The sequence below is a fragment of the Staurois parvus genome, unplaced genomic scaffold (assembly GCF_062004578.1).
Source record: "Staurois parvus isolate SC_StPar_1 unplaced genomic scaffold, SC_StPar_1.0 ptg000551l, whole genome shotgun sequence".
Taxonomy (NCBI): domain Eukaryota; kingdom Metazoa; phylum Chordata; class Amphibia; order Anura; family Ranidae; genus Staurois; species Staurois parvus.
Window position 1 is genome coordinate 805,221 of NW_028318347.1, and position 12,381 is coordinate 817,601.

General features: G+C 43.8%; 2 protein-coding genes across 2 annotated transcripts in view; one reads left to right on the forward strand and one right to left on the reverse strand.

The window, feature by feature from the left end:
* The window catches only part of LOC149451033 (uncharacterized), a 132,864-nt gene that overhangs the window by 91,126 nt on the left and 29,357 nt on the right, over nucleotides 1-12,381 (reverse strand). The window contains 1 exon segment of the mRNA XM_089691117.1: nucleotides 2,615-2,710. Coding sequence (XP_089547243.1) covers nucleotides 2,615-2,710 — 96 coding nt within the window.
* LOC149451034 (uncharacterized) overlaps nucleotides 1-12,381 on the forward strand; it is a 177,054-nt gene that overhangs the window by 13,474 nt on the left and 151,199 nt on the right. The gene's annotated exons all lie outside the window — the stretch shown is intronic.

Sequence of the window (12,381 nt, forward strand, 5' to 3'; positions counted from 1 at the left end):
CGCGGTCAGCACATGTACAGCGAGTTTCCTGGATACTTTAGGTAATCCTGGGAATGGTAGACCCAGTAAAAAATGTAATGGATCAAGTGGGAGAGAGACATGCAGCAATGAATTCAGCAAGGAGAGAACATCCTGCCAGAAAGGAGTAATGGAGCTGCATGTCCAAAAAATATGATAGAGAGAACCAAGGTCTCTACTACAGCGCCAGCAATCAGGAGAAGCACTCGGGTTATAAGCATGCAGAACCTCAGGTGTTTTATACCATAACATCATAGTCTTGTAAATATTTTCCTTAAAAACCACACAGACAGAAGATCTAGATGCATTTTCCCAAATTTTCTTCCATGTTAATAAATCAATATCGCATTGTGTGAATTGAGACCACCTACGCATGTAAAGGTGAGTATCATTGGATAAGGAGGGGGCTTCCATAAGAAGTTTATAAGTATTAGAGATTATACCCCTATGGTGGGGACCCTGCATACATAAACTTTCAAAGGGAGTAGGCTTCCCCAGAGTCAATGAAGGAGATAAAGTGGAAAAAAAGTGGCGTATTTGAAGAACAATATATAGGTGTTGAGAAGGTAAAAGGGCTTTTTTTCTGGAGGACTGGGAATGAGTGTAACTTACGAGACACCGGATGTACCAAGTGACGCAATTGAAAAAGGTTAGCTACAACCCAATGCGACATCCGGGACATGGCCATATTGTCTGGGAGATTAGGGTTATAGAGGACATTTGTCAGTGGGGAGCAATCAGAGGCCAGTGTAAATTTAGCCCTACATTTCCGCCAAACAGTCAGAGAAAAATACATAGGTCCCAGAAATAAATGGCGAAAGGTGGAGACATCCACTGCTGAGGTCGACCAAAGGAGAGAGCATGGATGAGCTGGGGACAATTGCAAAGATTCGATCTCAGTCCATGTGTTGGGAGGATGATGGGAAGACCATGACATGAGAAAACGAAGATGAGTTGCGTAGTAATATGTTATAATATCCGGGGCCCCCAAGCCCCCCCTAGATCGTGGGGAAAGCAAAACAGAACGTGCAATCCTGTGCCGCCTGTTGTGCCAAATAAAATGCAGGAAAGATTTCTGAAGAGAGTGAAGTTTGGACATAGGAACAGGAACGGGGAGGGTCGCAAACAGGTACAAAAGTTTAGGCAACACTGTCATTTTTAATACGTTAATGCATCCTAGGAAAGAGATGGGCAAGGCATCCCATCGCTTCAGAGAGCGAGAAATTGCTATAAATAGTGGAGGGAAATTGGCCTTGTATATGGATTGGTAAAAGGAAGTAAGATTAGTACCTAAATATTTGAAAGAATGGGTACACCACCGGTAGGGAAAGGCTTCCTGAAGCAAGGATAATGTGACAGGTGGGACGTGAATTGGGAGTGCCTCAGTTTTAGACGTATTAACTTTGTAACCTGAAATAGCCCCAAATTGTTTCAAGATCTGATGCAAAATCGGTAAAGAAGTATAGGGACTCGTGAGTGTGAGGAGGATGTCGTCTGCAAACAGCGATAATTTGTACTCATGGGTATGGGAATGTATCCCGTGAATATCCGGATTCGACCTAATGGCTGTGGCCAGTGGCTCCAGGCAAAGAATAAACAGCAGAGGGGAGAGTGGACAACCCTGACGTGTGCCATTTGACATCTGAAAAGGGAGTGAAAGAAAAGATGCTAATCTGACCTGCGAAAATGGGGAAGAATAAAGGGCCTTCAAGGCTGCTACAAATGGACCCCGGAAACCAAACCTCTCCAAAACCATAAACATGTAGGGCCAACTTAACCGGTCAAAAGCTTTTTGAGCGTCCAAGCTCAGTAACACAGCAGGGGTGGAGGATCGATTAACCAGATCAACCAGATCAATAGATCTCCTGGTGTTATCCGCAGCATGTCTGGAAGGCACAAAGCCCACTTGGTCCCTATGTATGAGTTTGGAAATAATTCCGGACAGTCGGTTGGCTAAAATGTTTGTGAAAATCTTGTAATCGGAATTAAGTAGGGCAATCGGACGGTAGTTGTCTACAATAGAGGGATCTTTATCGGGTTTAGGGATAACCGAGATATAGGCTCGTGAAAATTCAGTCTGGGGTGTGACCCCCTTAAAAAGATTTTGGTAAAGAGAAAGGAGATGGGGAGCCAGGATACCAATAAAGGATTTATAATAGGTGTAGGGTACACCATCCGGACCCGGGGCCTTACGAGAAGGGAGATGTTTAATTGTATCAAGTAATTCCTCTATCGTAATGTCAGCATTAAGAATGGCAATGTCTGAGGGTGATAGTCTCGGAAATGACAAGGAATCAAAAAAATTGTCAAAGGATAACTGTGTGAGAGGCGGGTGAAGGTCTGGGATCAAACAGTTATACAGTTTCTCATAGTAGGAGCCAAAAAGGGTTGCCATGACCTGAGGATCATAGGTAGGGCTGCCGTTTGGTTGGATTAAAAGATCAGGCATCGTGGAAGGAGACTGAGCTTTAAGTCGATTGACTAACATACGATGGGGTTTGTTGGAAAATTCATAAAATTTCTGTTTAACCCACAGAAGGGATTGTGCAGCCTTACTGGAGTCGAGGGTTTTAATTTGGTCACGTAAAAATGTTACCTTCTGGAGCCCAGAAATGGACGGCTTGGCCATCAACCGTCGCTCCGCCAAAAATAGTTGATGTACAAGAGAGGCCTTAGCACGTGCCGCAGATTTCTTTAAACGAGAACCCATAGAAATACAGAGTCCCCGAAATACCGCCTTATGGGCCTCCCATAAAACAGAGGAAGAGGCTACGGAGCCAACATTGAGGGTAAAATAGGTATCAAGTCCCCGAGACAATTCATCCCTAAGATGATCTGTGGAGAGGAAGGTCTCATTAAGACGCCAATGACATGGTTTGGGTATAGCGGGAGGAAAGAAAAGGTTTAAAGTCAGAGAGGTGTGATCAGACCAGGTAATGGGGTTAATTTCAGAAGAGACCAAGAGTGGAAGCAGTGGGGCAGAGATGAAAAAATGATCTAAGTGGGAGAAGCTACGGTGAGGGGTGGAGTAGAAAGTAAATTGTTTATGGAGGGGGTGTTTAATCCGCCAGGCGTCGAAGAGACGATGCTCCCTTATCAGTCTACGAAAGGATTTTGAAGCGGAGCATTGCCGCTTCGAGGGTGTGGACTCAAAAAGAGCTTTCCTGTCCTTATGGGGGGAAAAAATCAAATTAAAATCACCCCCCACAATCCCATGCAAAGTGAAAAAAGAGTCTAAAGCAGCGAGTGTTTGGGAAAGAAATTGCAATTGACCCGTATTGGGGGCGTATAAATTCAACAGAACAAGGGGAGTGTTACCCAGCATACATTCCAGAATAATGAAACAACCTTTTTGGTCAACTTTGGAGGAAACAATCCGAAGGGAGCAGTGCGACCCAATCAAAATTGCCACCCCAGCCTTCCCGGGGGGATCAAAGGCCGAATAGGCTTGGGGAAAAAATCTCAAGGCAAAACGAAAGGAGCCAGCTGATTTGAAATGGGTCTCTTGAACAAAAATAATGTCTGCTCCTGAGGATCGAAATTCCCTCAAAGCCATCCACCTTTTTTGAATGGAGTTGAGGCCCTTGACATTATACGACAGAAACCTCAAAGCCATTATAAAATAACAAAAATTGAAGCAAATGTGTTAGCATAAAAAAGAAATTAAATACCATCGATGCAATAGAAAAAAAAAACAAAAAACAATAAAGTAACACAGAAAGGTGTAAACATAGAAATTGACATAAGTATCCGTGAGGATATAAACTCGGGAACAACCAATTGGCCCAAGTCGTCTAGGCCAGTGTTTTTCAACCTTTTTTGTGCAAAGGCACACTTTTTTCATGAAAAAAATCACGAGGCACACCACCATTAGAAAATGTTAAAAAAATTTACCTCTGTGCCTATATTGACTATATATAAAGTAATTCTCTTGAATAGGAATCAAACACAAAGAAATTATTTTATAATTACTTTATTATGAAATAATAAAGTATTTTATAATTGGACCCGGGGGCCGGACCAAGAGTAGATGAATGATGTGTATGTGTCATCCATAGTAAGTATAGTAATATTCCCCCATAGTAAGCATAGTAATTAATCCCCCATATAGTAATTCATCCACCATAGTAATTCATCCCCCATATAGTAATTCATCCCCCATAGTAATTCATCCCCCATAGTAATTCATCCCCCATACAGTAATTCATCCCCCATATAGTAATTCATCCCCCATAGTAATTCATCCCCCATAGTAATTCATCCCCCATAGTAATTCATCTCCCCCATATAGTAATTCATCCCCCATAGTAATTAATCCCCCATATAGTAATTCATCCCCCATATAGTAATTCATCCCCCATATAGTAATTCATCCCCCATAGTAATACATCCCCCATATAGTAATTCATCCCCCATAGTAATTCATCCCCCATAGTAATTCACCCCCCATATAGTAATTCACCCCCCATATAGTAATTCATCCCCCATAGTAATTCATCCCCCATAGTAATTCATCCCCCATAGTAATTCACCCCCCATATAGTAATTCATCCCCCATAGTAATTCATCCCCCCATATAGTAATTCATCCCCCCATATGGTAATTCATCCCCCATATGGTAATTCATCCCTCATAGGTTCGGCAACAGGAAACAACTCCGAGTCAGGAATCACAGGCAAAGGAATAAGACCATACGGCAATTTGGATCCTGCAGTGGCCCGTTTAAATAGCCCGCCCAGCACCGATAGGCACGCCTGGGTCCTAGTGCCTGCCCACCGCCATCATTGGTGACAGGTGCGCCTGGGTCTTAGTGCCCGCCTTCCAGTATGCCTTGTCAGGATTCTGCGCATGCGCAGATTCGTGTGCCGCAGCGATCTTCTCTGACACTGTTGTTGAGTCCTGCAATCACATTATGAGCTCCTTGTAAAACTATTATCTCTTTCCAATAACATCTATGAACAAGAGAAGATATGGACCCCACAATTCCTTTATATACTCCACAATTCTCCCATGTGGACACCTCGTAAGTGGTTCTCCAGTATAGACTCCCAGTTTGGGGAACTCATTTAGAAGAAGCCGTCAGCTAGAATCAAACTCACTACTCTACATTATGGTGAAGACCCAGGAGGCCTAGCAATACCAAATGTTAGACTTTATTTTATAGCTGCCCAACTTCAGCATCTTACCAGGTGGGACTTAGTAGACACATTAGAACCCATCCATCGATTGCTACTTCCATCAGATACAGATTTCACATCACTCTCACACTTGTTAATGGGCTTCAGATGGCACCAGTGGGAAAGGCATGATCTCTCATCTATTTATTCCAGTCTTTTGACTCTTACCGAAGACTTATAGAAAGAAATGGGAAACAGAGAAGATAAGAGAGAGTGGTGGGAGGTGATTTTGACCTCCATACCTCTCATCTCTCTGTCCTCTTCACAGAAACTCAGTCATTTCTTTTGCATAGAGCTTTCAGGACCCCAGCTCAATTGTTCAGCTAGGACAGGAGGGATTTCCCCTTTGACCCCACTTGTAGCGGTGATGTCGGGGATTTGATACGTGTTTTGGAGATGTTCAAAAAGTGGAACGATATGACCAGCGTTATAATGTTGGTATTCAATATTCCTCAGGTGTGCCTCTTGGTGTCAATAGAGGAGGAGTTATTTACACCTCCTCCTATTACAAGTCATATAGCAATAGTGAGGCTGCTGTTTATTGACCATAAAAAATATTACGATCTTGGCTATCATCTCAATCTCCCAGCAGACAACAGTGAATTGAGCAGGTGATCTCCACATTAACATGTGAAAAACAAACTTGCCAACATTGTAATTCCCCCAGGAGATGTATGTCTGGCAGAACTGGCTGGATACTCCTTGCTCATTCCTGGTTAGTTCTTCATAGGCTTTTAAAATCTTATCTCTTTTAGCCCCATAGAAGGAGAACGGCCAGTTGTATCCTACTGAATGGTGACTGCATTGGAGACCCATACTTTGGGTATGATCCTGGAGACACGGGTCTCATTGATCGGTGTCAGCTATCTATGTATGTACTGGGGGGAGTTACTTGCCGTGTACAGCTGAATTGTTCTAGGTTGTTTCTTCTTTTCTCTGTTCATTTGTTTATAAAAGGTAAAAGTGACACCATAGACAAAGCAAGTTATTGTTCTGTATGATCTGTAACAGTGCCACAACTACCTATACGTGAGAATGTATGACTCCATTGTCTGGGCTGAATGTTGGGAATACTGTGCGCACTTATAAACTTTATTAATCAAATCTATTTGATTAAAAAATACTGTAGATAATGCTGTACATATTCTTTCTATTCATAAGATATATTTAGTAATGAACATTAAAAATAGAAAGCAACTTTATGTAGCCCTTTTATATAGAATTCTATCTTTTTTCTTTCTCTACAGGTAGATTGATGAACCAGGTTTTTGGGACTTTTTTGTCTTCATGAATACAGCTGAGTCGCATGGAAAATAAAACACATGGATGTCTTAATTGACTGAAAGTCTTTACTGCAGTTCACTGTAGGATTCACACGGGATACAAGTCATATCTGTGTTCTAAAAGTCATGGTTTGGATCCTCTTCCACATTGATCCAGCGGGAGAAAAGTAATTTCAGTGTTCTGGAAGTGACAATGGCTTTACAATAAAGTCCAACCCCAGTATACATAAGAGGAGTCATTTCAAACTACTTGTTTGTAGATTTTACAATGGAGAGAAAATATATCACACAGCAGAAGGCTTGCAAGGGAGAGAAGCCATATCGGTGTTCTGAATGTGGCAAAACTTTTACATGCAAGACATCCCTTATAATACACCAAAGAGTTCACACTGGAGAGAAGCCATATCAGTGTTATGAATGTGATAAAGCTTTTACACGGAAGTCAAATCTTATTAAACACAAGAGGATTCACACTGGAGAGAAGCCATATCAGTGTTATGAATGTGATAAAGCTTTTACAGTGAAGTCATATCTCAATAGACACCAGAGGATTCACACTGGACAGAAGCCATATCAGTGTTCTGGATGTGATAAAGCTTTTACACAGATGTCAAGTCTTATCGCACACCAGAGGCTTCACACTGGAGAGAAGCCATATCAATGTTCTGAATGTGATAAAGCTTTTACAGTGAAGTCACATCTTATCACACACCAGAGGCGTCACACTGGAGAGAAGTCATATCAGTGTTTTAAATGTGATAAAGCTTTTACTCAGAAGTCATGTCTTCTCACACACCAGAGGAGTCACACTGGAGAGAAGCCATATCAATGTTCTGAATGTGATAAAGCTTTTACAGTGAAGTCACATCTTATCACACACCAGAGGATTCACACTGGAGAGAAGCCATATCAGTGTTCTGAATGTGATAAAGCTTTTACAGTGAAGTCAGATCTTATCAGACACCAGAGGATTCACACTGGAGAGAAGCCATATCAGTGTTCTGAATGTGATAAAGCTTTTACACAGAAGTCAGATCTTATCCCACACCAGAGGATTCACAGTGGAGAGAAGCCATATCAGTGTTCTGAATGTGATAAAGCTTTTACACGGAAGTCATATCTTATCACACATCAGAGGAGTCACACTGGAGAGAAGTCATTTTAATGCTCTCCATGTGACAAAACTTTTAGAGTTAATGCCGGTCTAATCTATCACCGGAGGATTCACAAATTTCAGCATAGATTAAATTCTGGAAGAAAATGAATATTAAATAAGTTTCAGGTGTCACAAGTTAGTTTCACATCCCCAATGTCATCCCACAAGCTAGAGAAGAAGGGAGAAGATAAAATGCTACTTTAAAAGAAACAAACTAAAATCTGAGCAAACTGGAATGTAATCATCGGATGAACTGAGTTTAGTGCTTATGTCCATCAATACACAACTAGAAGGGATTTGAATATTTTATTGCTTGACAATTTGTTTTAAGATAAGCATCAATAAATCACGAACAGCTTCCCTCATGATTCTCATCTTTATCTTTTTTTATGGAGCTTTGAATGAACATGCAATGCATTTTTATGATACACCAACTGAGTTGTGTTTCTAAGCATTTTCTTCATTTCTGGATCCTGAGGTAATACATGACCAACACTGCCTCAGTACCAGAGACTAGGATGGGGTCTATTATCTTACCAAGTCTCTGAAGCCTCAGTGGGAGAGTCCATTCCAGGTTCTTCTGACTATTGATACATGATCAGCCAGGCTTGAGGTCTCCAACTAAGCCCACCTTGTCCACTCCTCCCATTACCTGTTCCATCTCCTCTCCCATTATCAATGCCTTCTTTCCACATTTCATCTCTCATTGATATTATTATTATTGTTATTATATAGGATTTATATGGCGCCAACAGTTTGCTCAGCGCTTTACAATATAACGGGAGACAATACAGTAACCATACAGTTTAATACAAGAGGGATAGGAGGGCCCTGCTCCTCAGAGCTTACAATCTAGGAGGGAGGGGCTAGTGGTACAAAAGGTAGTAACTGTGGGGGATGGACTGGTTGGAAGAGTAGAAGATTCCATTATTAGCTGAGGGCAGGATAGGCTTCCCTGAAGATATAGGTTTTCAGAATTCACCTAAAAGTGAGCAGAGTAGGCAATAGTCTGATAAATTGGGGTAGAGAGTTCCAGAGGATGGGGGAAGCTATGGAGACGAGCATGGGAGGAGGAGATAAGGGAGCTAGAGAGCAGGAGGTCGTGCGAGGAGCGGAGAGTACGGTTTGGGTGATATTTGGAGACAAGATCGGTGATGTAATTTGGGGCAGAGTTATAAATGGCTTTATATGTTATTGTTAGTGTTTTGAATTTTCTCCGTTGGGCAATGGGAAGCCAGTGAAGGGATTGACAGAGAGGGGTGGAGGACACTGAGTGGAGGCCAGTGAAGGGATTGGCAGAGAGGGGTGGAGGCCAGTGGAGGGATTGGCAGAGAGGGTGGAGGCCAGTGGAGGGATTGGCAAAGAGAGGTGGAGGACACTGAATGGAGGCCAGTGGAGTGATTGGCAGAGGGGGATGGAGGACACTGAATGGAGGCAAGTGGAGGGATTGGTGGAGGACACTGAATGGAGGCCAGTGGAGGGATTGGCAGAGAGGGGTGGAGGACACTTAGTGGAGGCCAGTGGAGGGATTGGCAGAGAGGGTGGAGGCCAGTGAAGGGATTGGCAAAGAGAGGTGGAGGACACTGAATGGAGGCCAGTGGAGGGATTGGCAGAGGGGGATGGAGGACACTGAATGGAGGCCAGTGGAGGGATTGGTGGAGGACACTGAATGGAGGCCAGTGGAGGGATTGGCAAAGAGAGGTGTAGAACACTGAATGGAGGCCAGTGGAGGGATTGGCAGAGGGGGATGGAGGACACTGAATGGAGGCCAGTGGAGGGATTGGTGGAGGACACTGAATGGAGGCCAGTGGAGGGATTGGCAGATAGGGATGGCTGATACAGAATGGTTTGTAAGGTGGATATCAGCAGCATTCATGATAGACTGAAGAAGGGATAGCCTGCAATGAGGTCGGCCAATGAGGAGGGAGTTACAATAGTCGAGGCGTGATATAATAAGGAGTGAATAAGTTGCTTAGTGGTTTCCGAGGTTAAGAACGGCCATATCTTGGAGCTGTTGCGGAGGTGAAGTCTACAAGATTTGGACAGTGATTGGATTTGGGGCTGAAATGACAGATGGGAGTCTAGGATTACACCTAGCACCCTGGCATGAGGGAGGGACTGATGATTGTGTTATTGATCTTGATGGAGAAGTCAGTGGAGGGGGCAAAGGCTGGGGGGAATACAAAGAGCTCAGTTTTGGAAAGATTGAGTTTGAGGAAGTGGAGTGACATCCATGCCGATATGCCACTTAGTAGGGTAGTAATGCGAAAGGAGACTGAAGGGGTGAGGTGAGGGTTATAAAGATAGACTTGTATGTCATCAGGATAGAGATGGTACTTAAAGCCATGGGAGTTTATCAAGTGACCAAGGGAGGAGGTGTAGATGGAGAAGAGTAGGGGTCCAAGGACAGAACATGGAGGGACCCCTTCAGAAAGAGGGAGTGAAGAGGAGGAGGCAGAGTTATAGGTAATGCTGAATGAGCTCTGTGATAGGTAGGAGGAGAACCAGGAGAGAGCAGAGTCTTGGAGGCCAAGAGAGTGGAGTTTTTTGAGGAGGAGGGGATGGTCAACCATATCAACAGCTGCAGAGAGGTCATGTAGTAAGAGTGAGGAGCAGTTGCCATTGGTTGGGATGAGTACGGAGTAGTGGCCATTGGTTGGGATGAGTACGGAGTAGTGGCCATTGGTTGGGTTGAGTACGGAGTAGTGGCCATTGGTTGGGATGAGTACGGAGTAGTGGCCATTGGTTGGGATGAGTACGGAGTAGTGGCCATTGGTTGGGATGAGTACGGAGTAGTGGCCATTGGTTGGGATGAGTACGGAGTAGTGACCATTGGTTGGGATGAGTACGGAGTAGTGGCCATTGGTTGGGATGAGTACGGAGTAGTGACCATTGGTTGGTATGAGTACAGAGTAGTGACCATTGGTTGGGATGAGTACGCAGTAGTGGCCATTGGCTTTAGCAGTTAGTAGATCATTAGTGAGGTTTAGTAGGGCAGTGTCAGTGGAGTGTAGTGAGGGAAAGCCAGACTGTAAAGGGTGAAGAAGGTTGTTGTCAGTGAGGGAGGAGCTCAGGTGATTGTAGACTAAGAGTTCTAATAGATTGGAGGTAAATGGCAGCAGGGAGATGGGTCTTAAGTTGTTCAGGTTGGTGGTGTCCAGCGAGAGCTTTTTGAGTATGGGAGTGATGTGCGTATGCTTTAGAGGGGAGGGGAGGGCACCAGTAGAGAGGGAGAGATTGAAGATGTGAGTGAGGGAGCGTAGGATGGAAGAAGAGGGTGACCGTAGTAGTTGTGAGAGGACAGGATCCAGGGGGCAGGTAGTGAGACGGGCTTCTGAGGAAACCTTAGTGAGGTCTTCGGTAGTAGCAAGGTCAAAAGGGGAAAGTGTTGAGGGAGGTTTAGTATAAGGTATGCTAAGTGGGATGGATGTCTGTGCAGTGGAGTTGCCCCTACGAATTGCATCAATCTTGTTTTTGAAATGATTTGCAATCTCGTGAGCAGTGAGTGAGGTACTGGGTAGAGGTGGAGAAAGTTGAGAGTTAGAAGTAGAGAAGAGATGACGAGGACTGGATGACAAGCTATTGATGAGAGTGACAAAGTAGGTTTGTCTGGCAGCATGGAGGGAGGAATTGTATGTGAAGAAAGCAGATTTATATCGGGTGAATGCTTGGTGAGATTTGGTTTTACGCCACATTCGCTCCAGCACACGACTATGTCGTTTAAGATCTCTGGTGTTGTCAGTCTGCCAAGGTTGTAATGGGCGGGGCCTGATGCTTCATGTTAGAGGAACAAGTGAGTCTAATGTGGATGAAAGTGAACTGTTGTAGACAGCAGTGGCCAGGTCAGGGCAGGACGGGAGAGATTCTGTCATAGAGTTGGTCAGTTGCAGAGTGGAAAGGAGAAGGGTTCAAGTTGTGAAGGTTTCTGCAGGTGATTGCTGATTGGAGGGATAAGTGTTTGAAGATGAGGAGACTGTGAAGGTGATGAGATTGTGATCATAGAGAGGAAAGGGGGTGTTTGTGAGGTTGTAGGATATCATCTCATGGGTGACAACCTTTCAGGCAGGTCTGCGGCTGTGACACCAGCTAGAAAGAAGTCTCTGTTCAGTGAGAAAACAACATCCCAAGCTGATGCAGGCCTTCCAATACTGAGTTACTGCTGATTTAGGGGATGTATTCAGCAGTAAAACGTAAGCCCAGCTGGCCACTTGTGTTCCATGTGGTTCTGCCAAATGGGATTCCATCAGGTGAAGATCAGAAATCCTTGTTCCATGTTTTCTCTTTCCAGCTATTACTCCTCTCCATAGACTAATCACACAATACAACTGCCAGAGATCTGAACTTACAAAGTGCTGAGTGTGCGGTCATATTCCTACCACTTCTTCCGGGGGACTGACATTCCTCTGATTGGGGTTCACAATAATCACTCTGAGTGCACACATCTCTTTTTGGTGGAAAGTTTGTAAAGAAAACTTCTTCTCCCTGGAAATATTACAACGTTGGCACCAAAGTGTAACTATGGGCAAAATCACTAATGACATTAATAATGAAATCTGTCATTAGCAGAGCAGGTTTTGCTTTTCCGAGTCTATTGTACTATTTTTTGTTGTCCCTCCCAGTAGATTGTTTTTTTTTTACTACTTCCTGTAGAAGGCCAAGTCTTTTGGGAAAGATGGCAGTTGGAGGGGTTGGGGCAAATCCTATAACACTGCCGGGGTGCTCACAACTGTCAGTTGTCATTCATATG